Source organism: Leucopleurus acutus, assembly GCF_964270905.1.
Source record: "Leucopleurus acutus genome assembly, chromosome: 7".
Classification (NCBI taxonomy): domain Eukaryota; kingdom Metazoa; phylum Chordata; class Mammalia; order Artiodactyla; family Delphinidae; genus Leucopleurus; species Leucopleurus acutus.
In genome coordinates, this window is record NC_139150.1 from 56563770 (window position 1) to 56587356 (window position 23587).

A 23587-nucleotide genomic window follows, 5' to 3' on the forward strand; every position below is an offset into this window, starting at 1 on the left:
ATAAATGGAACCGTATTGTGTTTTGATTTGTAACTCTGAAGAAACACGGTATAATGAGAGAATCATGTTCAGAGTTAGAGAAACCTTTATCAACTTAGCTCCCATTTCTAGCTGTGTATCTTCTGAGGGCAAGTGTATTTCACTTCTGAACCTAATTGGAAAATAAGAATGACGTTGCATTGTAATTTTTAAAGCAGGTAACGTATGTAACGTTAAATGGCTAATGTATTTACTAAATAAGCATGGTATGGTAATAAGACCGACCATACTAGGAGTTTTAATAAGTTTTAACATAGGACATATGTTGATACTTAGTGGAAGGAGAGTTATTTCATTTGTTCCTACTATATGCTTGCTAGGTTGGCACATCATACAGATTTGTCACCTACTCTCAATATACTGCAAAGTATGTTACTTTATAAAAGAAGCTGAGGCTGGGACAGGTTAAGTAACTTGTTCAAGGTTACATCTAGTAGGTGATAAGCAAGGGCTTAAACTGAGGTTTATCTGCAGAGCTTGTGTGTTTTCCACAGAACATACAAAGTGCTACAGCTAGCTATGGTAATTTCTCAAGTATTTGCTCTTGGTACTGTTTTATTTTTTAATGATTTTTCCTTGCCTCTCATACTTGGGTTTTTTTTGTTTGTTTGGGTTTTTATCAAATACTTGGACATGAAAGACTCTTCTCTAAATGTGGCTACAGGCATATCTTGGAGATAATACGGGTTTGGCTCCAGACGACCGCAAAAAAGAATATCAGTAAAGAAGTCAAACAAGTTTTTTGTTTTCCAGTGCATACAAAAATTACATTTACACTATACTATAGCCTATTAAGTGTACAACAGCATAATTTCTTTTAAAAGTGTACATACCTTAATTTTAAAATGCTTTATTAAAAAATAACCATCTAAGCCTTCAGCAAATCGTGATCTTTTTGCTGGTGGGAGGTCTTGCGTCCGTGTTGATGACTGCTGGCTGATCCAGGGTGGTGGTGGCTGTGGCAGTTTCTTAAATAAGACAACAGTGAAACTTTGTCATAGATTGACTCTTCCTTTTACAAACAAGTTTTCTGTAGCATACAAGCCTGTTGGATAGCATTTTACTAACAGTAGAACTTGTTTCAAAATCGGAGTTGAGTCCTCAAACCCCACCACTGCTTTATCAACTAAGTTTATATAGTATTCTAAATCCTTTGCTGTTTCAACAATCTTTACAGCATCTTCAGCAGGAGTAGCTTCCATCTCAAGAAACTACTTTCTTTGCTCATCCATAAGAAGCAACTCCTTATCCATTCAAGTTTTACCATGAGATTACAGCAATTCACCCACATCTTCAGGATCCACTTCTAATTCTAGCTCTCTTGCTATTTCCATCACATTGAAGTCCTGAACCCCTCAAAGTCATCCATGAGGGTTGGAATCAATGTATTCTAAATCCTATTAATGTTGATATTTTGACCTCTTCCCATGAATCACAAATGTCCTTAATGGCATCGAGGACGGTCAATTCTTTCCAGAAGGTTTTCAGTCAGCTTTGCTGAGATCCATCAGAGGAATCACTATGGTAGCTATAGCCTTACAAAATGTATACTAATGAATAGTAGCAAAAACATAAGCTTTAAGGTCAAGGTGTCTTCAAATCCTAGTTTTACATTTTATTAACTTTCATTTGGAGCAAGTTAACTTGTCAGAGCCTTTGTTTTCTTATCCTGTAAAATATGATTTATTAATTATTAAGGTTAGTTAGACAAGCCTAACTAAAGGAGCCTTGCATAATACCTGGTATATGGGTATTAACTTCAGTACATACTAACCCCCACCCCTACCCCATGTGATACCATCCGTCAGAGTTCTGTTGGATACCTTAAGTGGTCTTAGACCCTCAGGAAGAGCTAGCTTGATTAGGTAATGATCTTGTATTAGTAATGTCTGTTTTTTTTCTTTTTAAAGAGTTTTTAAAAAGTTGAAGGGATGTCTCTTGGTTGTTGCTCCTGAAAGGGCTTTGACCTTTAGACCAATTCCCTCAGCGTTTTTAGGACAGGATTTTTTTTTTTTTTTTTTAATCTAAATTTCTCTGGTATACCTGTAACTCTAAATTTCTCTGGTATACCTGTCTTCTAATACCGTTTTCCTTTTGTTAGATTGTATGGTTTAGTTCTGGATCACCCACTAGAGTTGACTACATACATTTTGCATGTTTATAGCTCTGTTCTCTTTATATTTTCTTTGTTCTTTGAGGTACTAAATAATGCATTTGCTAGTGACTTGCTGTTGGTGGAACTTATCTCCATTTTGTATAGGTAGGTTCACTAGATTCTTTCCTTTGTACATGTGCGTAAGTCCCTCGTTTTCGAGTTTTATTTTCTGTTTAATACTGTGTTTTCTGGTTGGACTGACTGTAAATTATCTGTAGGATTCTGAAGAAATTAATGGAACAAATTAATATCACAATCATAATACTTCAGAGTTCTGGCTTTTTGTTAGTGACTTTTTTTTTTTTTTTTTTTTTTTTGCGGTATGTGGGCCTCTCGCTGTTGTGGCCTCTCCCATTGCGGAGCACAGGCTCTGGACGCGCAGGCTCAGCGGCCATGGCTCACGGGCCCAGCTGTTCCACGGCATGTGGGATCCTCCCAGACCGGGGCACGAACCCGTGTCCCCTGCATTGGCAGGCGGACTCTCAACTACTGTGCCACCAGGGAAGCCCTGTTAGTGACATTCTTAATGACATGCCAGAATAACTCTTGGGTACACAAGAATTATATTTTAAAAGTCTAATATAGATATGGGTAAGGAATAGTTAAAGAAAATACCTATTTCATTGAAGGATATTGGGAGGAAAGTTAATTTTCGTATTAGTAAATAACAGATTTGACAGTATAATCCAAAAAGAATAGTTTCGTTCTAATCTTTGAAATTAAACATGAATATCTGCAAATATTAACTATGATAACCCTCAAAATAACTTGAGTTATATTAATGTTTTTGAAGCAGTAGATGAAATTACGCTTCATTAACTAATTTTAAATTTTTTTTAGGTAAATGAATTGGTGGATGCCAGAGATGTCGCCCTTGGTGCTTGGTTTGAAGCACGTATACATAGTGTTACTAGAGCTTCTGATGGACACTCACGTGGCAAAACTCCACTGAAGAATGGCAGTTCTTATAAAAGGACTAATGGAAATATAAATCATAATTCCAAAGAGAACACAAATAAATTGGACAATGTACCCTCTACGTCTAACTCAGATTCTGTTGCTGCTGATGAAGACGTAATTTATCATATCGAGTATGATGAGTAAGTGCTCATGCTATTGAGGACTTCATTCATGTTTTTGTTTGTAGAAGCAAAAAAATCTTCCATCTCAAGATTGTTTTCAAATAATAGTCTTTCAGAAGAAATATCTAGGGGTCATGTTCGGTCTAGTACCATTTGTTTTTGTTTGTTTAGTGGTTGTAATATAATAAGAGCTCCTCAACATTTAGCATCTGGCTCCTAAGTGGTTTGTTGTTTTGGGTATCCTAATACCTGGCTTAATTCAATATGTAAGGGTTTCTCTTTGTCTGGTCCTCTATTAGGGTTTTTGCTATGTATTTTAATAATATTCTAGAACGTATATAACAGTGTGTAATGTAATAGCATTCATTCATTTATTTATTTATCTTGGCCACGCCGTGGGGCATGTGGGATCCTAGTTCCCCAACCAGGGATCGAACCCACGCCCCCTGCAGTGGAAGTGCGGAGTCTCAACCATCAGACAGCCAGGGAAATCCCTGTAATAGCCTTTAGAATGAGGTTGAAATATTTTCTAAAAGCTATTATTGGGATAATTCACATAAAATTTATACATTTAAAGGGTACAATTCACTGTTTTTAATATATTCATAGGATTGTGCATTATCACACACTACTCTTAGAACATTTTTATTTTCCCCCAAAAAAACTATATGCCCGGCAATCACTTCCCAATCCCCCTCTCCCAACAAAAAAATTTTTTTTGAATTTTATTTTATTTATTTATTTTATACAGCAGGTTCTTATTAGTCATCCATTTTATACAACAAAATGTTTTTAAATGTTCATGTGAAAACAGTATTAAGAACTTGCTTTGAGGGCTTAGACTTTAACACTGAATTATTTTCCTTACCTATTTTCAAAATCCTAGTACAAAAGTTACTATGGGGAAAGATTTAGTGTTTATTCAACACTAAATGATCTTTGTCTTCATTCAAGTGATATTTTAATATGTATAGAAAGTATGAAACCAAATCTTTATCAGGTGTGAGTTCAAGATCCTAAAATGGTTTTGATTTTTCTTAGCAAAAATGGTATAAAAGACTGGTGTCAACTCAGATTTCCAGGATACCTGGAAAGGGGTCAAAAGTAGATCCCTTTCATCTTTTCTGATACTTCTTATGGTTTTAGTTAACTTGCCAACGTGGCTTATTTCAAATGTGCAGTCATACTGTTTTTTACCATAGTAGATGATAATAGAAGCAACAACTAGCATGGGTATTAATATCTGGGATTGGCCAGGACTGGCAATATTGGTAAATCGAGCCTGGGATAGAAAGGGATTGGAGTTGATGTGTTAATAGTAACCAGTGTCTGGGTTTGTGAATACCATGGCAAAGAGGCAAGAGTGGAGGATTTAAGCTATCTGTATATCGACTGTCAACAATTGGAGTTCTTGATTTGCTTCAAGTTTTTATTCTATTTCTTGGAAAAAAGAAGAAATAACTCAGAAACCTGCTACCTGGGACCTGATTCTGGCCAATAAAGGAGTTATTATTTGGCCCCCCCCCAAGAAAAATTGTATAGAATGGCACAGTGTAGAAATAGGGTAAGAAGCTTTAAACACTAAGTAAACTAAGGCTTATTAAATTTTTTACAGTTTTAGGGGCTCTTAGTTGGTTTTGGAATAAGACTTTCCAAGGGATAGACCTGAGTTTGGTACAATGTTAGAACATAAATCACAGTATCTTAGCATTTATTTGGTTATTTTTTAATGAAGAAGTTTGTCTTGATTAGAATGAATGTTAGTCTAAACCCAACATGCATGAGAAGACTAAAATTATCTGTCTAAAATAATTTTATATGATGGAATTGTTTCAGTGTTGGCAACTTAAAGATATGGTAGCTGAACTTTCTTTGAGACGTAAGGTATCAGAAGCTTAGTAAATGTCATTCATATCTTCAAAAAGAGAAAAGGACTATACAGAGTAAAGTATGAAATAAATAAAATAGTTGAGTTTCTGGATAAGAGTCCCAGATAACAAAAGGCTGTTATAAGCATCTAGAAAAAATCATGATCCCATATGGATGTGATAAAGAATCCTGTTAAAGTTTCTTTCGTCACGGTTATCAGAAAAGTTAAAAACTATAGTCAAGTTCATGTTAATTTCAATAACTTATTAAACAAGTTCTCACATTCTTGGACGGAGGATGCATTGAAGACAGATTGTGGAGTATATGGCTTAGCAGTAGTAATAGATTCTTATTGAGTAGTAAGCTCCAACTTAGTTAATAGAATGTAGCTATCAAATAGTTACACTGTAGGATGTTTTATTAGAAGTAAGATATCTAGAACAAGACTGGTGGTGCTACCGTTTTACTGGCCTGGTTATTCTCTACTTGGAATATTGTTTTCCATCTTCGTACTTTAAGAATAATACCAACAGGACATGGTGCATCTTTAGAGTAGAGGTCAATGTAAAATCAACATGAAGAATAGCTAAAAGAACTAAGTATTTACATTGAAAAGACTGGGATCAAGATAGCTTTCATATTTTAAAAGCTCTGGGTGAAAGTTCTGTACAACATAGAAGGTAGGTTTCAGGATAACATAAACTTCCTACCAGTCAAATCTCTAAAGATAGAGAATGGTCTGCACTGAGAAGGAGACAAAAACAAGCGTTGGCTATCTTCAACCTTAGACAGGGGGAATTACTAGAAATGTTACATTGCAAAGGGAAATAAAGTTAGAGGTCATTAATCCAATCACTCTAATTTTTACTTCCAAAACAGTATTTGTCAGACAATTTTTTTGTACTTAATAGACTTTAAGTACATACAGGCTGCCATCCCATTCCATTTATGATTCTAAATCTGTCATTTCTCTCAATGAATTAACTTCATTTTTCTCATAGATTAAATTGAAAGTAATCTGCTTAATTGTCTCCAAACTCTGAGTGCAGCAGTGCGAGTGCGTTTTGAACAGCCTGTCATTTAGCCAGTGCAGAGAGGTATTGTACATGGGACCAAGGAACCTGTTCAAGGAATTCTTCTGGGATTTGCAGTGTTTGTCAGTTTAAAATGGCACTGTTCAAAAGTTACTTTTGTAGTGACCTACAGGTCCTAATATATTAACCAGGCTAAATGAATTCTCAGTCTTTGAAATGAATTTCATTAAAAGCATTGCTGTCTCAGAACAAATTAAGTAGGTATACTACTCTGCATCTTCAATCCCCACTCCAGTCAGAGCAGAGTTAAAAACAATTTTTAATCTGTGAGAAGTGATACGTATTAAAATTTATAATGTTACTTATTAGGTAGATGTGTTCCACAAAACAACACTCCCAAAAGCCAAATCTAGTAGTTGACATTGTTCTAGAATCTTAGTGAAATCATTTGTTTGCTAACCTTATTCCATTTTTCCTCTCAAAATTATGGATATAAATATTCTGAGTGCATAAAAAGCAGGTTATGTTAAGAGATCTGTTTGAAATGTTTTAAGGTTTAAGAGTTTTACTGTTTTCAGGGGTCCCTTTTCTATAGATTCCTTGATGAATAGAGACTGAATTGAGAGCTTCCTACTGCAAATAATATAAAGCAAAATTGTGGAGTTAACATCAAAGTGCCTGCTACAAAGAACATACATGTGGGTTTGTTCTGTTTTGTTTTTTCATGATGGCTATTCTGTACTATTCATCTGTCATCACCCTTGCCTTAGCAAGGGCTGTGTATTTTTAGAATTAAACCAATCCAGTAAGTACTTTGGGAGAAAGAGCTAGCAGTACAAATATTAAATCTAGACTTTAGAGATTTAGATTCCAACGGATTCTTAAATCTTCTGTAAAGTTTTACTTCTTAAAAGCAGCTTTATTAAGGTATAATTCACATAGCATTCAATTCGCCCATTTAAAGTGTAAAATTCAGTGTTTTTTTTTAGTATATTAACAGAACTGTGCAACAGTCACCACAATCTAATTTAGAACATTTTGGTCTTACACAAACCCCTTACCCATTAGCAGTCACTCCCTGTTTCCCTACCCCCACCAGCCCTTCCCCCAACCCCTCTCAGCCATAGGCAATCGGGAATCTTCTGACTCTGGATTTACCTATTCTGGACATTGCATATAAGTGGAATCCTATAACATGTGATCTTTTGTGACTGGCTTTTTTCACTTAGCATAATGTTTCAAGGTTCATCCATGTTGGAGCTTATATCAGTACCATATTCCTTTATTGTCAAATAATGCTCCATATTACCACTGTTTATTTATCCATTTATCAGTTTATGGACACTGGTGTTTTCTACTTTTTGCTGCTAGGAACCTTCATGTACTATTTTTTTTGTGTAGGCATTTGTTTTAGTTTTTTGGCATGTATGTGGCAGCAAGATTGCTGGGTTGTATGGCGGTTATGTTTAACCTTGGGAAGAACTACCAGACTTGTTTCCAAAGTGGCTGCACCATTTTACATTCCCATGAGTTGTGTATGAGGGTTCCAATTTCTCCACACCCTCACCAAAACTTTGATTAGAACCATCCTATAGTATAGGAGGTATAATTAACCTACAACATTATGTTAGCTACAGGTGTACAGCATAGTGATTCAATATTTCTATACATCACAAAATGATCACACCACTAAAGTGTGTTTATTGGAGAATGACTATGCCTGCTTGAAACTTTTGTTTTTAGTGGTATTTTGGGCAGAAAACAAAAGGGAAGGGGATTCAGAAATGAGCAAATGTCAAGGTAATATAGGCAATTATAAACCCGTGGAGTGGTTAAATGGTCAATTAAAGAAAAAGAACATCAAATTTTCCCTTATTTCATAGTAAGCTTGTACTGTATATTTCCATAGCTTTCTAAAAGATGTCTTTATTCCCATTAGTTACTTTCTGTAGTTATGTAAGGTTTAAAAATTTTAAGGGTCCTGAACATCTAAATTCACAAATCTGTGACTGCAGTCTTGTGAGAGTAGAGATCCTGAAGCTAATTGTGGTGATGAGCCATGATCTTGACTTATAGGGAAGTAGACTGGGAAAGGGGCAATCATTACCTTAGTGTTTCTGGTAGGTTAATATGTCTATAGCATAGCTTACAGCAATTTAATTACATTAACTCTCATGTGCCAGACTCTGAGCTAACTTCTTACATGAATGCTCATGTAATCTTTACAATAACTATAATGTTAGTTACATTAACTTCCATATGAAGAGACCAAGGCTTACTTACATAACTTGCCAGAGGTAACATCTGTTAAATTGTCTGACTCCAGAGCTTAAGGGTTAACCAATATGCATTATTGCCATTCTGCCTTAAACATGGTACATGTAATTGGTAATAGCCTACATAACTTCAAAGGTCAACCATTTTGTATGACCTAAAGACTTGCTTTAGACTTGGCCTGGGTTTTAAAGCAGACAGCACTCATACAACTTTGAGTTAAACCCTGGGTATGTAAGCAACTGAGGCCACACTACTGAATTTAATCTTTACTCATCATTTGGCTGCTTTATCAACAGATAAAGGCTTAATTCCTTACCCTGCTTCTGTATTAAGAAACATCTGTTCTTAGTGGATTTGGTTTAGATTCCTCTTAATTAGACTAGGGGTTCTCAACCCTAGCTACACATTAGTTGTCTAGGAAGCTTTAAAAATATCAGTGCCTAGGACCCACCTCCGTAACTTCTTGTATGATTGATCTTTGGGACCTCAGGGGATTGCTGTCTCAAAAGTTCCTCTGTGATTCTAATGTGTAGCCATGGTTGAGAACCACTGCCTTAGACTAGCGGTTCTCAAAGTATAGTCCTGTCCAGGAACATCAACATTACTTGTTAGAAATCCAAGTTCTTGTACTTACTCCAGATGTAATGAATCGCTGTCTGAAGGTGGCCCTGCAGTCTGTGTTTTAATAAGTTCTCTGGGTGGTTAATATGTATACTCAAGTTTAAGAACCACTCACTGATTGCCTTTTGTACAGCCTTATCAGTTGCTACTAAGAACCAGTATGGGGGAAAGGGGTTCATATGACAATTTAAACATAGTAAATACATTAAAGGCTGGAGATGATATACAATACCTGAGGAATCTGAGTATTCATCTTTATTTTAGTACCTGTATAGGTGGCTTATGGCTTGTTGATTTTTCCATTTCATTTCCATATACATAAAGGATTAGTTAAGTCTTTTTCTAAAAGAAATTATATTTCATTCCAGCTAAATAATCTGTATCATTTGAATGAGGGACCATTTTCCACTATGCAGTCTTTATCTGTACCTTGGCTAACATAGAAGGCAGTGTCCATCATGTGTTTGTGGAGAATTTATCTTTTATGATGTATTGGTACATTCTTTTTTTTCCTTTTTAACCAATTGAAATATTCTGTTTTGAGTTTTGTGGCAATTTTAGTATATTATCATTCACATAATGTTTCTTTTGACTTGATAATTTCTCTGAATTCCCCAAACTTGCACTTCCTCTTAAGAACTCAAACCCCAACCCAGACCATATAAAAGGAAAGGTTAACATGGGAGTATTTGCAGAATTAGCTCCAGAACCACTGTTTAAAAAGTATTCTTTATTTCTTCTGTCTGCTCCATCAACCGTTAAGTATTGGTAAATTCTTGAGTGGGGGAAAATACTCTGTAGTAGTTGAATATTCTGAGATCTTGTTCTGGCTTTCCTTTGAATTAGACTCTTAAATGCATCAAGTCAGTCGTTCTAAGACAAGCCTTCTGAATTGGACTTAGGGTTAAACTAGATCTCAGAATCTCCCCATATACCTTCTTCTAAGGATTCAACAGGTACATTTACAGGTCAGTTAAAAAGGTGAATTTGGGAATACTAGTCTTGTTAGTGACTTGCTTTTTTAAATTGCTTTATTAAATTTAGTGTTCTAATTTAGAGACCTTGATTTATAAATTGGAGCTGATTTCTATAAAGAGAAATGTAAGCTAGAAAACACATAGTAGTTTGAACAAGGAAGTATATATATAAAGAGGGAAAATGCTTATGAAAGTTATTTTATTTCTGTATCATATCGTAGTGAATTGTCTATGGCTAGGCAAAGTTGAAATCTTTAAACATGAGAGAGAGTTTTCATAGTGACATGAAAACTACTTATATAATCTCTCATGCTCCATATTGTTCACATTTCAAATAGAAATGTCAGTTTACCTCAGAAACAAACTCTTTTTGTTTTGACTTTTTAGTAAATTATTCTGAAGTACCCTTTTTAAAGCATGGTTCAATAATTCTCTTGTTAAAACAACACTATGTGCCAGGCACTATACAAGTACTTTTCCTGGATTATCTCATGTAATCCTCATTAAACAATCAATGAAGTGGATACTTTTCTAAGTGTAAAGAGGGAATAACTGAGACTTAGAGAAGTTAATATACCTAGTATTGAATAGGTGATAAGTGGTAGACTGAGATTCAGAAGAGCACATACTTAGAACCACTCTACCATACTACCTCTCATTTTGAGAGAAGCATGCTTATAAAATACCTTAATGTATAAGTATATATAAAATATTATAAAACAGTTATGTTTGCATATTTAAAAAATTTCTATCATTCTCTCCAGTTATCTGTCACAGAACAGAAACCTTAAATCAGTAAACACCTGTGTGCCTTTTTCTGTAAGGAAAATGCATAGCTCGCTAGTATTCAAAGGATTTTTAAACCAAATAGGTTAAACTGCTGCTTTTAACAGCGTGTCAAGGTTCTACCATGGGATTGAGATCAAATGGAAATGTCATAGCATCACTTAGAACTTGGAGGGTAACTTACGCTAGGCTACAATTAAAAGCTCTTCTGGCGAACGTCTTAGGATAATGTTGTCATTGCTGCCAGCATTCTCTTAAGATTTTTTGAGCTATTCTAAGCTTGTGGTGCATGCTTTTGAGTATTCTTAATTATGGCTACTGCAAATAGAAGTCAGTGAGCCAATTCTGAAAAAAATCAAGTGGTATTTTTAGATAAAAGTTGCTGTTCTATAAAGTAACAAAACTGATTTTCTTGAATGTATTGATGTGATCTATTTCTAAAGGAATCCCAAAAATGTTTTAATGATGTCTGGGTTTTCATGGGAGAAAAGGAATAAGATTTAAAAAAATCAGATCAGAGTGTCATGTTGATCTTGAGTAGGGAGCTATAAATGAGAGGTTTAGTTTCAGAACCCTGGTGCAGTGACCAGTCTCCCCCATTGTTTTTTGGTTGTTACTGACATGTTTGCCAAAGACTTAGAATATTTCCTCTTTCTATGACTTGCAGTGTTCTAAATGGATGATAATCAAAAGGAGGGCAGAAGAAGTTAGATCTTTGACTTTATTATTGCTCTTCTCTTGTGTTAAAAGATCACTTGGTGCTTAGAAAAATGACTACAGGTATCAGTTAATATGACTACAGATTATCAGTTGATGTCACCTTTTCAAATTTATACATCATTCCTTTACATTAGTGTTTCTCAAAACGATGGTCAGCAATACTGCTGATTCACCCAGGTACGGTATTTATAATGCAGATTACTGGGGGATACCAGATCCCACCCCCACTCCCTGCATTGGGTGGGCCTGGGGTAGAGCCCAGGAATCTGCTTTTCAGAAAGCAGCCAGGAGCCTATTAAGTATACAGAGCATTGGTTCTCTTATAGGCTGTATAGTTTTAGTCATTAGAATCAGAATTTGCTTTGAATTCTAGGTCTTTGGTTGAGTTTTTTGCTTTGTTTTCTTTGAACTCATTCAGCTTTAATTTCCTCATCTGTAAATACCTACTTGACCATGTTCTTTTTTTCCCCTAATAACCTTGAAAAGTATCCAGTAATAATAGTCAAATTTTCTGCTTTTCATTTATTAATAAAGCCAGGTTATTTTGGTAAGTACTCTTAAATAATTTATCTTTGGCATAGGTATCTTTTAACCTGATTACATTGTTTCCTCTATTAAAACAGTTATACACCATTGTTAACATGTTGTACAAGTGAGATATATTTCCATGTAATATGTAAAGTCCTACGGTAAGCAGTTTTAAGTAAGTTATTTTTGTCTGTGAGTAAGCTTTACATTTAAGGTGTGAAACTGAGTAATGTCATCTGTTAGATTAAGAAATGCTTTCTTTTTGCATGTAGTATGACATTAAAGATTTGCTAAACTAGAACATGCCTCCAGGTGAATGTTGTCCTTATTTAAGCATTTAACACCAGGAAGCCATGTTTTGAAGGAAGGTTTCAGTGATAGTGCTTTGCTTAATACTGTTTGAGTCTTCTAAAATGCTTAGTTAGCTTACAAGTCACCTAAGGAAATGTACTTTTACTATTTTATAACAAACCTGTTTTAAAAATTGTGCTTAATCAATTTCCCTGAAATTTAATTCCCCAGGTTTTACTCAATGATTTGTTAATTGAAAACACAATTGGTTTTTGCTAAAATGTCACATAGTTCAGGATAATCAAAAGCATGTACTCTGAAGGATATCTCTAAAAGACAGCTAAAGAGTATTTGGAGCAATGAAAATGTTACTGGGAAAAACAAGCTTAAGGATATTTAAGGCTTATCTGAGAATGTAGACTTTATAACACCAAAATGTTTCTAAATTCTCAAAGATGCAGAGTAGCTAACTAGAATAAACTTATACCTGTATTTGGGGTAATACCTTGACTTCAGGTTCTAAGAACAGAAGGTCATGTAGAATAAGAGAAAAAAAGGACCCTAGTCTTATCCTTCCATAGCTGTATGTTGGCTCTTGGCACAGTGTAGTCAGCTTCAGTATGTTCCTTCTTCTCTGCTTCCGGTCTTTGGGGATATCTTGAGCCCTGTTTTAGAAGTTTTTCAGGCTTCTAACACTTCCCAAAATGTTTCAGTCTCCTGCAGTTTTCACCAGTGCAAATGCTGGAAGAAGTCAGCACTTGGACCAATTTGTAGAATTTGCAGTGGTTATCTTCAGCCGTACATTAGACTTCATGGGAGGCAGGGAATGCTGTGTTGGAGGCTGCCTATACTTAAAAAGACTTTCTCTTGTGTACTTGTGTAAGTAACTGAAGCTAACTACAAGTTTCTTCGTTTTAAGAAATCCAAAAACATAATCTTTAAAATGCCTTTTTCTTATTATCTCTGTATAGAATTCTTTGTTCCCACTTAACTACCGTAAAACACAGTGGTCACAGTTTATTACATTTTATTAAGAGCTTTAGTTATACAAAAGATTTTTCTATTTAATGAGTTGCATGTTTCCAAACATCTGTAGGCCTGGTATATCCCAAACACACTAAAGTTTGAACGTGGTATCTGCTTCTCAATGAAAACTTGCAATTTTGTAGTGTTAAGTTCTGTGATAGAAAAATGCACAACTAGCTTTTAGAGTAACTAAAGTTCTGAGATTATAAGGTAGGGAAGATACTTCTGTATTCCTGAAGGAGAGCCACAGGATACCAAGGGTAAAGAGGTACAAAATACAGGGTTACCTAAGGGTAGATTAGTATGGCTGGAGTGTAGGAGATATGTGGTGAGTAGTAAGAAATGAAACTAAAGGTGAATAAAGATTTCAAGTTAAACATGGCAGATTAAGTTGCATGTTTGTCTCCACTCCTTCTTACACCCTCCTAGAGGACAGTAAAAGAGTAAATGCGTAAACCCCCGAGGACAAAAAATATGATAGAAGTAAGACACAGAAGAGAAAGCAACAAAATTTTGGAAGGTAAGAAGCTAATGGGTAAATGATGCGTAAGTTAGGCCAGAAAAAGCTGAAACCTAAGGATAAGCCAACAACAAGCAAGTAAATTGACATCGAAGAACCTTTGGAAGGTTCAGACGTTGGATTTACCAGGCACTTTGGACGTAGGCGTATGGAATAAAACTGAGGAGAAGAGGTTTAAAACTGAGGTTTATTTATATGAAAGAGCATTTTAATCACTTCTACCCCACTCAAGGCTTAAATCAAGAAAGAGGAAAACAGGGTATTCAGGAAATAGGATTCAACACAGGAAGTAATGAAAGGAGATCCCAACATGACAGCTGTGGAACAGGTCTAAGCCTGAAGAGCAAATTTTCCAGATTAGAATAGGACAGAGGTCTCTAGAAGATGTTTTGCAACCCAGAACACTAGTAGAATACCTGAAATGTCTGAACGTAGAAGAGTTTTAACACCTGTGGCAGAATGGGGATAATTAATATATACATGGAAAATTAAGCAAGTAGCAACCAAAAAGAAGGGTTAAGTACTCAACAGAAAACAAAGTTGTGAAGGAAAGGATTTATAATTAAAGCATACTTCATTAGTTAGCTATGAACACTTATTTAGTCAACATGTAAAAAAAAATTGTAAAAAATACTGATTTTTACGAACAACTTGGTTTGTATAACATGCTTAAGAGCAAGAAATTTTGTCAATCCCTGCAAGATTATAAGTCCTAGAGCCAGGTGATCAGAGTTTGAGTCATGTCTCTGCTTCTTACTCCTGTCCAAGTAAGTTAACTTCTGTGCCATATCTGTAAAATGGGGATAGAATAGTGCGTCCCTCTATCCTAAGAGGTAAATACGTTAACACTTAGAGCAGTGCCTTGTGTTAGTAATTATAAGGAAGAAGAGATAGAGGCAAATGAGCTGTACATCAGGGATGGGTAGAATAACAGTTTGAAGTAAAAAGCAATGTGTAAGCATGTTACTTTAAAATATGCTGGAAAATAAAAGAAATAGCTAAAAGTTAAACAGTTGCATCGGGGGAATAGAAATCAGTGTGGTGGACTGGGGCAGGAGGCTGCGTGTCCTCACTGTAAGCCTTGAATGTTAACTTAGAGTTTTGTACTCTTGTGGGAAAACTTCAAAAAGTGGGAAGAGCCTTTTGTTTGGATTTTAACTTGAAGCGCAGAGCATTTTATTTTTTATTGTAGAAATCTTTAAACTTACGCAGAGGTTGAGAGAAAGAACTCATCACCTAGCTTCAATCATTATGAACTCCTGGCCAATCTTGTTTAATCCGTACCAGCATCCCCAAGCACCACCACTGGATTATTTTGAAGCAAGTCTCAAATCTTAAGTTTTTCAACCAGAAATAGCCTTAGCAGTTGTGGTGGGCACAGTGCTCAGATCTTCAAGACAGAACTTGCTGACCTGCAAGGAATGAATGCAGTTAACTGATAACTTTTAGCCACAGCACTTTTGATATCTGTGACAGTGTTTGAGCCAAAGCCACACTCTTTCTTGGCATCCTCCAGCTGGTGACTAAGTGTGGCAGCAGTTCTAGGGCCTGGCAATTATGCCCAACATTGCTCCAGAGCTCACGATTGGATTGGCGAAGATTTTGTTTGTATCACACTCTCATGTTTCTCTTTCTCAACCCTCTTTTCCTCTCCTTTCAAAGTGAAAGACAGCATCGTGGTCTAAGGGCTATTGCTTCCTAGTCCTACTCTTTCTATTTTTCGTAGGTTCATCCTGATCTTGACATCTTTTTTCTCAGTTGAATACTCTAAAAGGATTCTTTTTAAAGTGTGCAGAAGACAGCTAACATCAGGCCAGAGATTTACTACTCTTGTTTTTTGTTTGTTTGTTTTTTGCGGTATGTGGGCCTCTCACTGTTGTGGCCTCTCCCGTTGCGGAGCACAGGCTCCGGACGCGCAGGCTCAACGGCCATGGCTCACGGGCTGAGCCGGTCCGCGGCATGTGGGATCTTCCTGGACCGGGACACGAACCCGTGTCCCCTGCATCGGCAGGTGGACTCTCAACCACTGCGCCACCAGGGAAGCCTGATTTACTGCTCTTTAAAAGGTCTGTGTGTGGTTGACCTTTGGCTGGTGTTGGGGAACTTAACTTTCAGGAGGATTCTCATCATTCCTTGATAAAAGTGGTTCACTCTGCACAAACTCTGCAAAAAAAATATATTATTTATGCTGAACACCTGCTTCTGGGAGTCTGGAATTTTGGTATGTGCTAGACATTGAGTGCTGATGTGATGAATCCCTAATAAAAATCTTGAGCATTCTTCACTGTACACCCCTGGTAGTAACATTACACACATGTTGTCGTATTCTGGACATATTAAGCACATTTTGTGTGACTACTGGGAGCGGACTCCTTGAGCTTGCACCTGGTTTCCTCTAGACTTGATTCCATGTGCCTTTTTCCTTTGCTGAATTTGCTTTGTATCCTTTTATTGTAGTAAATCATAGCCATGGGAAGAACTATGTGCTCTCCTGTGAGAATGAGTCACTGATCCTGGGATGGGGACCCTAAAGCATTAAAAAAAAAAATCCACACGAAATTTACAATAATTCCTTAAAGTCAAATAACCAGTCAATGTTCAGACTGACTTATTTTTTAAAAATATACTTGGGATTTACAGATAAGGATCAAGATTAAGATCCACCCATTGCATGTAGTTGATAGGTTAAGTCTCAACCTACAGGTTTCCCCTGTTCTTTCTTCCTTGCTATTTATTTGTACAAGTGACAGTTTATTCAGTTTTCCCACAGTCTGAACTTTACTGATTACATTTCTGTAGTGGTATTTAACATGTTCCTCTGTTAATGTTAGTTTCCTGAAAGTTTATACAGTCTTCCCTTGGTATCCATGGGGGATTGGTTCCAGGACCTCCACGCATACCAAAATCCATGGACGCTCAAGTCCCTTATATAAAATGGCATATTTGCATATAACCTATGCATATCCTCTTGTATACTTTAAATCATGTCAGATTACTTATAATACCTAATACAATGTAAATGCTATATAAATAGTTGCTTGAGCTTGGCAAATTGAACTGCCTTTTGGAACTTTCTGGAATTTTTTTCTGAATATTTTCAGTCAGTGGTTGGTTGACTCTGGATGCAGAACCCATGAGTATGGAGGGACGACTGTACTTAGAGGCTTGATTGTTTTAAATTTCATTATTTGTTAAAACTAGTTTAGAGATGGTATTTATTTACCTATTACATGGCATTGGGAGGCACATAATACCTGCTTCTTTCTTTTTTTGTTGTAAGATTTGGGTGTTGTCTGCCTGATACATCCATTGTGAAATTTGCTGCCAGCTTTTGCTAGTTTTAGTAGCCATTAATCTTTACCTACAGCCACTATTTTATGAAATGTAGTAAAAATAGTGATACCTCATTCTCTCCTTCATTTATTAGCTATAATTTTTTCATAAGGAGCTTTCCTCAACAAGCAGTTGGTTCATATACAAAAGGTAGGATAAACTATTGATTCTTGAACTTTTTCAGTGTTCAGAATGAATAAATTCCCTAGCATCCTCCAGAGGTTGGTCAGTGAGATTTTTACTAAGTCTCATTATGAACTAATGGATTTTAATACTTGTTTTACTCTAACTCAGTTCTTTTTGGTGCCCAGATTGTCTCGTCTCTGGCCTGTGGAGGCTCCTTCAGGTTGAACCTGACATAATGAGGGTTTCTTTGCATTCAGGTACAATAGGAAGTCCCAAGCTCTTCTATTTCCTGCCCAGGCCTGGATTCAGCCATTTCTTTAAGGAGCCCTAGTTCTTTTTGTAAGAGCGTATAGTCAGCTGTTCATTGATACTTGTTTTGATCATGTTTCTAGGTCATAACATTGGAAACAGCTAGGAAATGTTTGTATTGATATTTCCAATTAATTTTAGAGTTGAGGGATTATCATTTAATATCCTTAATCTCTTATTTTTCTCTTACCTTGAAAATCACGGTTTCTATTAATGTCACCCCTGACTTGTTTTATTCTACTCATATGATGGTTTCAGACTAACAGTACCAATATTGCAAACAATATGATTAGTGAAAAGTTGGTATGTTTTTTACTTTGTCCTTAGTAAATGGATATAACCCCACTAATAATGTATAGTTAGTGTATTTTCAAGTCACTTGTAATGGTATTTCTCAGTAGTTAAGCCACTTTTTAAATTTTGCATTTGGTTTTTAGGGATTTCTCACATTTTGTAAATTGTTTTTATAATCAAGTGAAACATTAAACGATCCTATAGGTAAAACTTCAAAACAAGTACATTAAGAAAAAGTGTCCATCTTGGTTCCTTCTACCCTATTTCTTACCTCTTTTTGTAGTAACTAAATGAGTTTTTGTTTATCCTTCTGTCTCAAAATTATGTATGTGTGATTATTGGTATACTCACAAATACATACTACACACTTATATATGTACATGTACAAGTACATATTTCCACACACTCATTAGGTAGAAAGCACACATAAATGCTGTTTGCATCTTGGTCTTTTTTTAGTTAATGTCTCTCCATAGCAGATGTCATATTCCTTTTTACAGGAGAATAATATTCCATTATATAATTGTATCATATAGTAAGTAGTTTCCTATTATGGACATTTGATTATTTCTAGTCTTGCTGTTACAGATAGTGCAGCTATAAATAGCCTAGTGTATGTGTCTTTTCCTGTGGTTTTATGTCACTTAATGTTTGGGATACATTCCTAGAAGTGGAATTCCTGGATCAAAAGGTAAATATATAGGCAATTTTGCTGTGTATTGCCAAATTCCCCTCTACAAGGAGACAGTACCACTTTGTATTCCTATCAGCAATGTAAGAATGCCTGTTTTCCCACAGCCTATGAACAAATTGTTATCAGGTGTCACAAAATGTTTTAAGCAGATCTGTGTTTTAGAATCTTTGGCAAAAGTATAATGAAGTCTAAGGTGTAATCCTAAAGACAGGGAGTTGTGTTAGCCTTGACAGTAGTCTCAGAGAAATGCAGGCCTTCACTAAGGGTACAGTTCATTAAATAAGTGTTAACAGTATATAGCATAAGGAGGACTTAGTAACTGGATGGAGGAATTGGGGATAACCCCAGTTTCTGGGAGTATGAAAATTTAGAGAATATTGAGCATCAGCAGATTATGGGATGGGGGAATTTCTTGAATTTGAGGTGCTCCTGAGACATACGTGTTAGAGATGTAGTTGGATATGTGAATCTGAAGAGAGAATTTTGGGTTAGAACAGAGCTTCTGAGTCATCACTCTATGTGATGTTAAGATATGTGTAGATGAAGATGCCCAAGAAAAGAGTAATAGTGATATTTGAGTCTGGGCATGTTCTTGACTTTGGTAAAAGTAGTTTTTGGGTCCCTTCTATATCTTTTTATATAGCAACTGACTTATCATCTCTGGGTAGCATTAGAAAAAGTATACTTCACTTTCATGACTTTTACACACTTACTGTATACATAAAGATGATGTATTCATATGTTCTAATTCTTTAATTCTGAAATCATACTTAGTTTCAGGGCAAACAGCTTAAATTCCTTTGCTCTGATGTAGGCAATGATTTATTTTAACTCATCTCCAATAAACATGATTTTAAAAGTTTGTTACAAATATTTCCATTCATGGTATCTAATTTTGGCAATCATAGGTAAATGGAGAGCTTTTTACCAGTGAAATACGCTTTTTTACTGTGTTAATCATACAGGGATATCTGATAATGTCATGATGTAAAAATCACAATACAGCTGAGAAAAGGATCTCATCTAAAAGAATAGTTTTCTATCCTTTATGGCCTTAAGAATATTTAGTCAGGAAACAAATTCACAACTTTAGATTTAGAAAAGCCCTAAAATATCTAGTTACAAGTCTTCTCCATTTTAGTTCTCAGAACAGCCATATGAGGTAGTTACCATTAGGTACGTTTTACACATGAGAGGTAGTCATATGTAAACTAAACACATGTAAAACAGCGAAGTTTAGTAACTTTCCCAAGGATACACGGTAGTAGGAAGCTAAAATGGAATTTAAACCCAGGCAGGTTGAAAATAGAACATATTTTGAGTGAAGAGACCAGTATGATAAAGGATTCAAAACCTTATGTAAGTTGAAGGAAATTCACTTGAAATGTTTTATACTTAGAAGATAGAGGAGGGCAGGGTGACAGACTTAGACTGTCAAGGATTAGGTCTTTCGTGGAGAGAGTATATAGATTTCTTCATGGCACTTAAGCTATGGAACTCATTCTGTGTTTATCTTTGATCCAGTATCAAGTATATTCTCTTTCCTATGTCAGAGCTATGTGAAGACAGAATGGTTTTTCTTAGGGTTAAAGCTGGCCTCTCATCACTTACCATCCGAGCAGAGGTTGCATGGTTATTTGGGAGGCTTGTGGTAAAGGGGAATTATAGTACTGAGAGGGTAAATGGACCAGATCGTTTCTGAGGCCGCTTGCTAATCCTGAGAATTTTCTTTCCCCAATTAACTAAAATTTGAAGAAACTTGATTAAAATTCTACCCAGGGTTAATATCCATTTATTATAAATGAGTTAGATATACTGTGAGGGTCCTAGGCCTGTATAGTACTTGTTTGATTTGGAAGAGCCAAGGCTAGCTGCTAGAGCTGCTTCCAACTTCAGGCCCACTTAAATTTTGAGTAGGCCGCTCAGTTGGTTAAGGGTTAAATGGTTTCTTCCCTTAGTTTTCTACATTGTTAATGCTGTCACAGAACCGTATGATATTTAACTATTCTTGTGTTTCTGCAGCACAGTAGCTTATCAAACTTGAGTATGCTTGAGAATTTCTGAGAAGATTTGTGAAAATAGATCACTGGGCCTCACTCCCGGCGTTTCTGAGTCAGATCAGAAGTGGAGCCTAAGAGTCTGCATTTATAGCATGTTCACAGATGGAACCACCGGTTTGAGAACCACTGCTATAGTAGTTTGGCCTTTCCCAGTAGACTGAGTTTTCCAAGAGCAGGAACCAGATATTACTCATTTCTTTTAGCAAGCAATACATAAAGACAACAGATCTTAATTTTATAGAAACCATTGTGGACTGTTACATTGCTGTTTTGGGCCTATGGATACCAGATGTTAGGCCAAAAAGTGAGGAACCTTGTAAAGCTTTAAGTTTGGGTCAGGTTTAGGTTTGTTAAGTTTACATTTAGAAATTCAAGTAAGATCAAGATTCTGCTAGATTTCTTTCACATGGTTCTACTTTCTGATACATACAAAATTCCAGGATTTTTTGCTCTTGTTTTTTCATTTTGCCATTACTAGGCAGCTAGCTACATGTAAGAACTGAAATCTTATCTTTCTCTTTCTGGAAAAATGGAGGCCATTGAAAATGTACTAGGTTTATGTTCTTATTATGCGTAAAGCAAATTGCAGAACTTGATGAACTGGTTCCAAGTTCAGGAGGAGGTCAGCATCTAGTCTTATTAAAGTAATTTTTAAACATGGGTTAAGAAAATGTGGAAAAGAAGAACTTGGGTTTTTTACTTACCCTACTCTTTATTCCCTATCACCACCACCATCCCCAAGCTAGCTAAGAATGACTTACTAAGATTTTAGCAAGACTCGTTTATTCTGACAGTTAAAATCAGGAATAAATATCATTTACTTTAAGTGCCATTAAGAATAATATGATTAGGTTTTTATACATGTTGCATATAATTTTAGTCTTCCTTGGTGATAATCATAAGCAGTGTTCTGTGATTCTTTTTTCTCTATTCTCAGATATCCGGAAAGTGGTACTGTAGAAATAAATGTCAAGGATCTTCGACCACGAGCTAGAACCACTTTGAAATGGAACGAACTAAATGTCGGTGATGTGGTAATGGTTAATTACAATGTAGAAAGTCCTAGTAATAGAGGATTTTGGTTTGATGCAGAAATTACCACACTGAAGACGATCTCAAGGACCAAAAAAGAACTTCGTGTGACTGTTTTCTTGGGGTAAGATTCTCTTCACTGATGCTATTTAATTACTGAATTGAGTGTAATTTTTAGGTATTAAGCACACGTTCTTTAGTAAAAAGAAAAAAAAAAGATGGAATCTATGAAAGACGGAAATTTCCATAGAAGAAAACTTAATAAATTCTTGAGAATTTTTTATTAAGAATGGCCCTTAAATCTCCATTGCTACTTTAAGGCTGGAGGTATTATTTGAAAGCACCTTGGAAATAATTGAATATCTTATTAGAGAAATTCTTGCCTACCTCACAGGATTCTCCTAGGTTAAACCAATAATATACAAAAACATTTCAATAGCTATGGTTGCTACGAGGATCTATGTTGATATAACACCAGTGAATGTCTACCTAGGCAGCTGTCTGCTGGACTTGCAAGGTAGCAAAAATTTTCTTTTATAGTAATTTAAGAACTTAAAACAAGCTTAATGAAGACAATTCAAAATGTAAAATGTCACCCAAGATTTCACATTACTCAGATATTTCCATTGTTAATTCTTTAAGAAATACTTTTAGATGTTTCCTTCAGGTGATAAAGTACTATGCATTGTTTCAAAGCTACCTTTTTACACTTGGGGAAATAGTAAACATCGTTTTGTGTTCAGTTCTTCTGAATGAAGTGTATTGGATAAATAGTCACTAATTTACTTTTTTAAAAAGCCTGTTAAAAGTATTTCCAGTTCTTTATTACAATGTTTAAGTAAACAACTTTGCTTATATGTTTTTGTGCATTTCTTTTCTTTAGAATGAATTATTAGAAGTACATTTGTTGTGTTGAGCATTGGGGATACTAGAAAGACCCTGACAGTTTTCTTTTACTTAAGGGAAGCAGCCAAACTAACATTCTTGTCAAGTTCTGGTTAACTGATTATATATATTATGTATTATATATATAATGGACATATATTATCATATCTGTTATAACATGGAGGTGACAAATCTAAGATCAAGCATCTGCTTATGATTAATAATATAAAGCAGGGGTTGGTAAACTATGTCCCACTGGCTACCTGTTTTATGAAAATAAAGTTTTGTTGGAACACAGTGATCCCCATTTATGTGTTGGCCATGGCTGGTTTTTTGTGTGTGTGCTCAACAGCATTGTTGAGTGGTTGCACATGAGGCTTACAGAATCTTGAACTACTTACTCTCTGACCCTTCATGGGAAAAGTTTGCTGACTCCTAAGATAAAGAAAAAGAATATTGTGAGCTTATCTTTTAGAAAACAGTTTCAGAAATTTGTACAAACACAAGTGTGATTCTATTGCCAGGCTAAGGACGTAACAATTAACAGAGTTCTAAGCAACTTGAAATTCTGATATGGATACATCTCATGAAGGAAAGGAGAAAGCATCTACATAAATTAGTTATCTAGGGACTCTTATAATGTTCTTGAGTGTAGGAAGTGGAAAGAAGCATGTTTACACAATGGGAAGAGATAACAGTACTCATAACATTGAGCTAAAAAAGCTTGCTATTTAAAACATGTTTTCCTGAGTAATTATGAGGTACAGTTAGAGTGGAGCATTCTGGCTTTAGGGACTTAGAACTAAGATTGAGTGGAAATAATAGATAGGCAAATATTGGCTCATGAGAAAACGATTATATGATGGCTATCCCAAAGTAAAACACACTGTCCTATAAAGGATTATGTTTGCTGTCATTTAGGTTTTTAC

At 35.6% G+C, this 23587-nt stretch overlaps 1 protein-coding gene across 4 annotated transcripts in view; it reads left to right on the forward strand.

Moving 5' to 3' along the window:
* The window catches only part of UHRF2 (ubiquitin like with PHD and ring finger domains 2), a 76146-nt gene that overhangs the window by 11478 nt on the left and 41081 nt on the right, over window positions 1–23587 (forward strand). For all 4 annotated transcript variants that reach the window (XR_014326333.1, XM_082842842.1, XM_082842844.1 and 1 more), the window contains exons 3-4: window positions 3035–3294; window positions 21679–21897. Coding sequence is in view for 3 of the 4 variants with exons in the window: in XM_082842842.1 (XP_082698968.1) it covers window positions 3035–3294; window positions 21679–21897 (479 nt within the window). In the remaining variant the exon portion in view is untranslated. The remainder of the gene's footprint in view (window positions 1–3034; window positions 3295–21678; window positions 21898–23587) is intronic.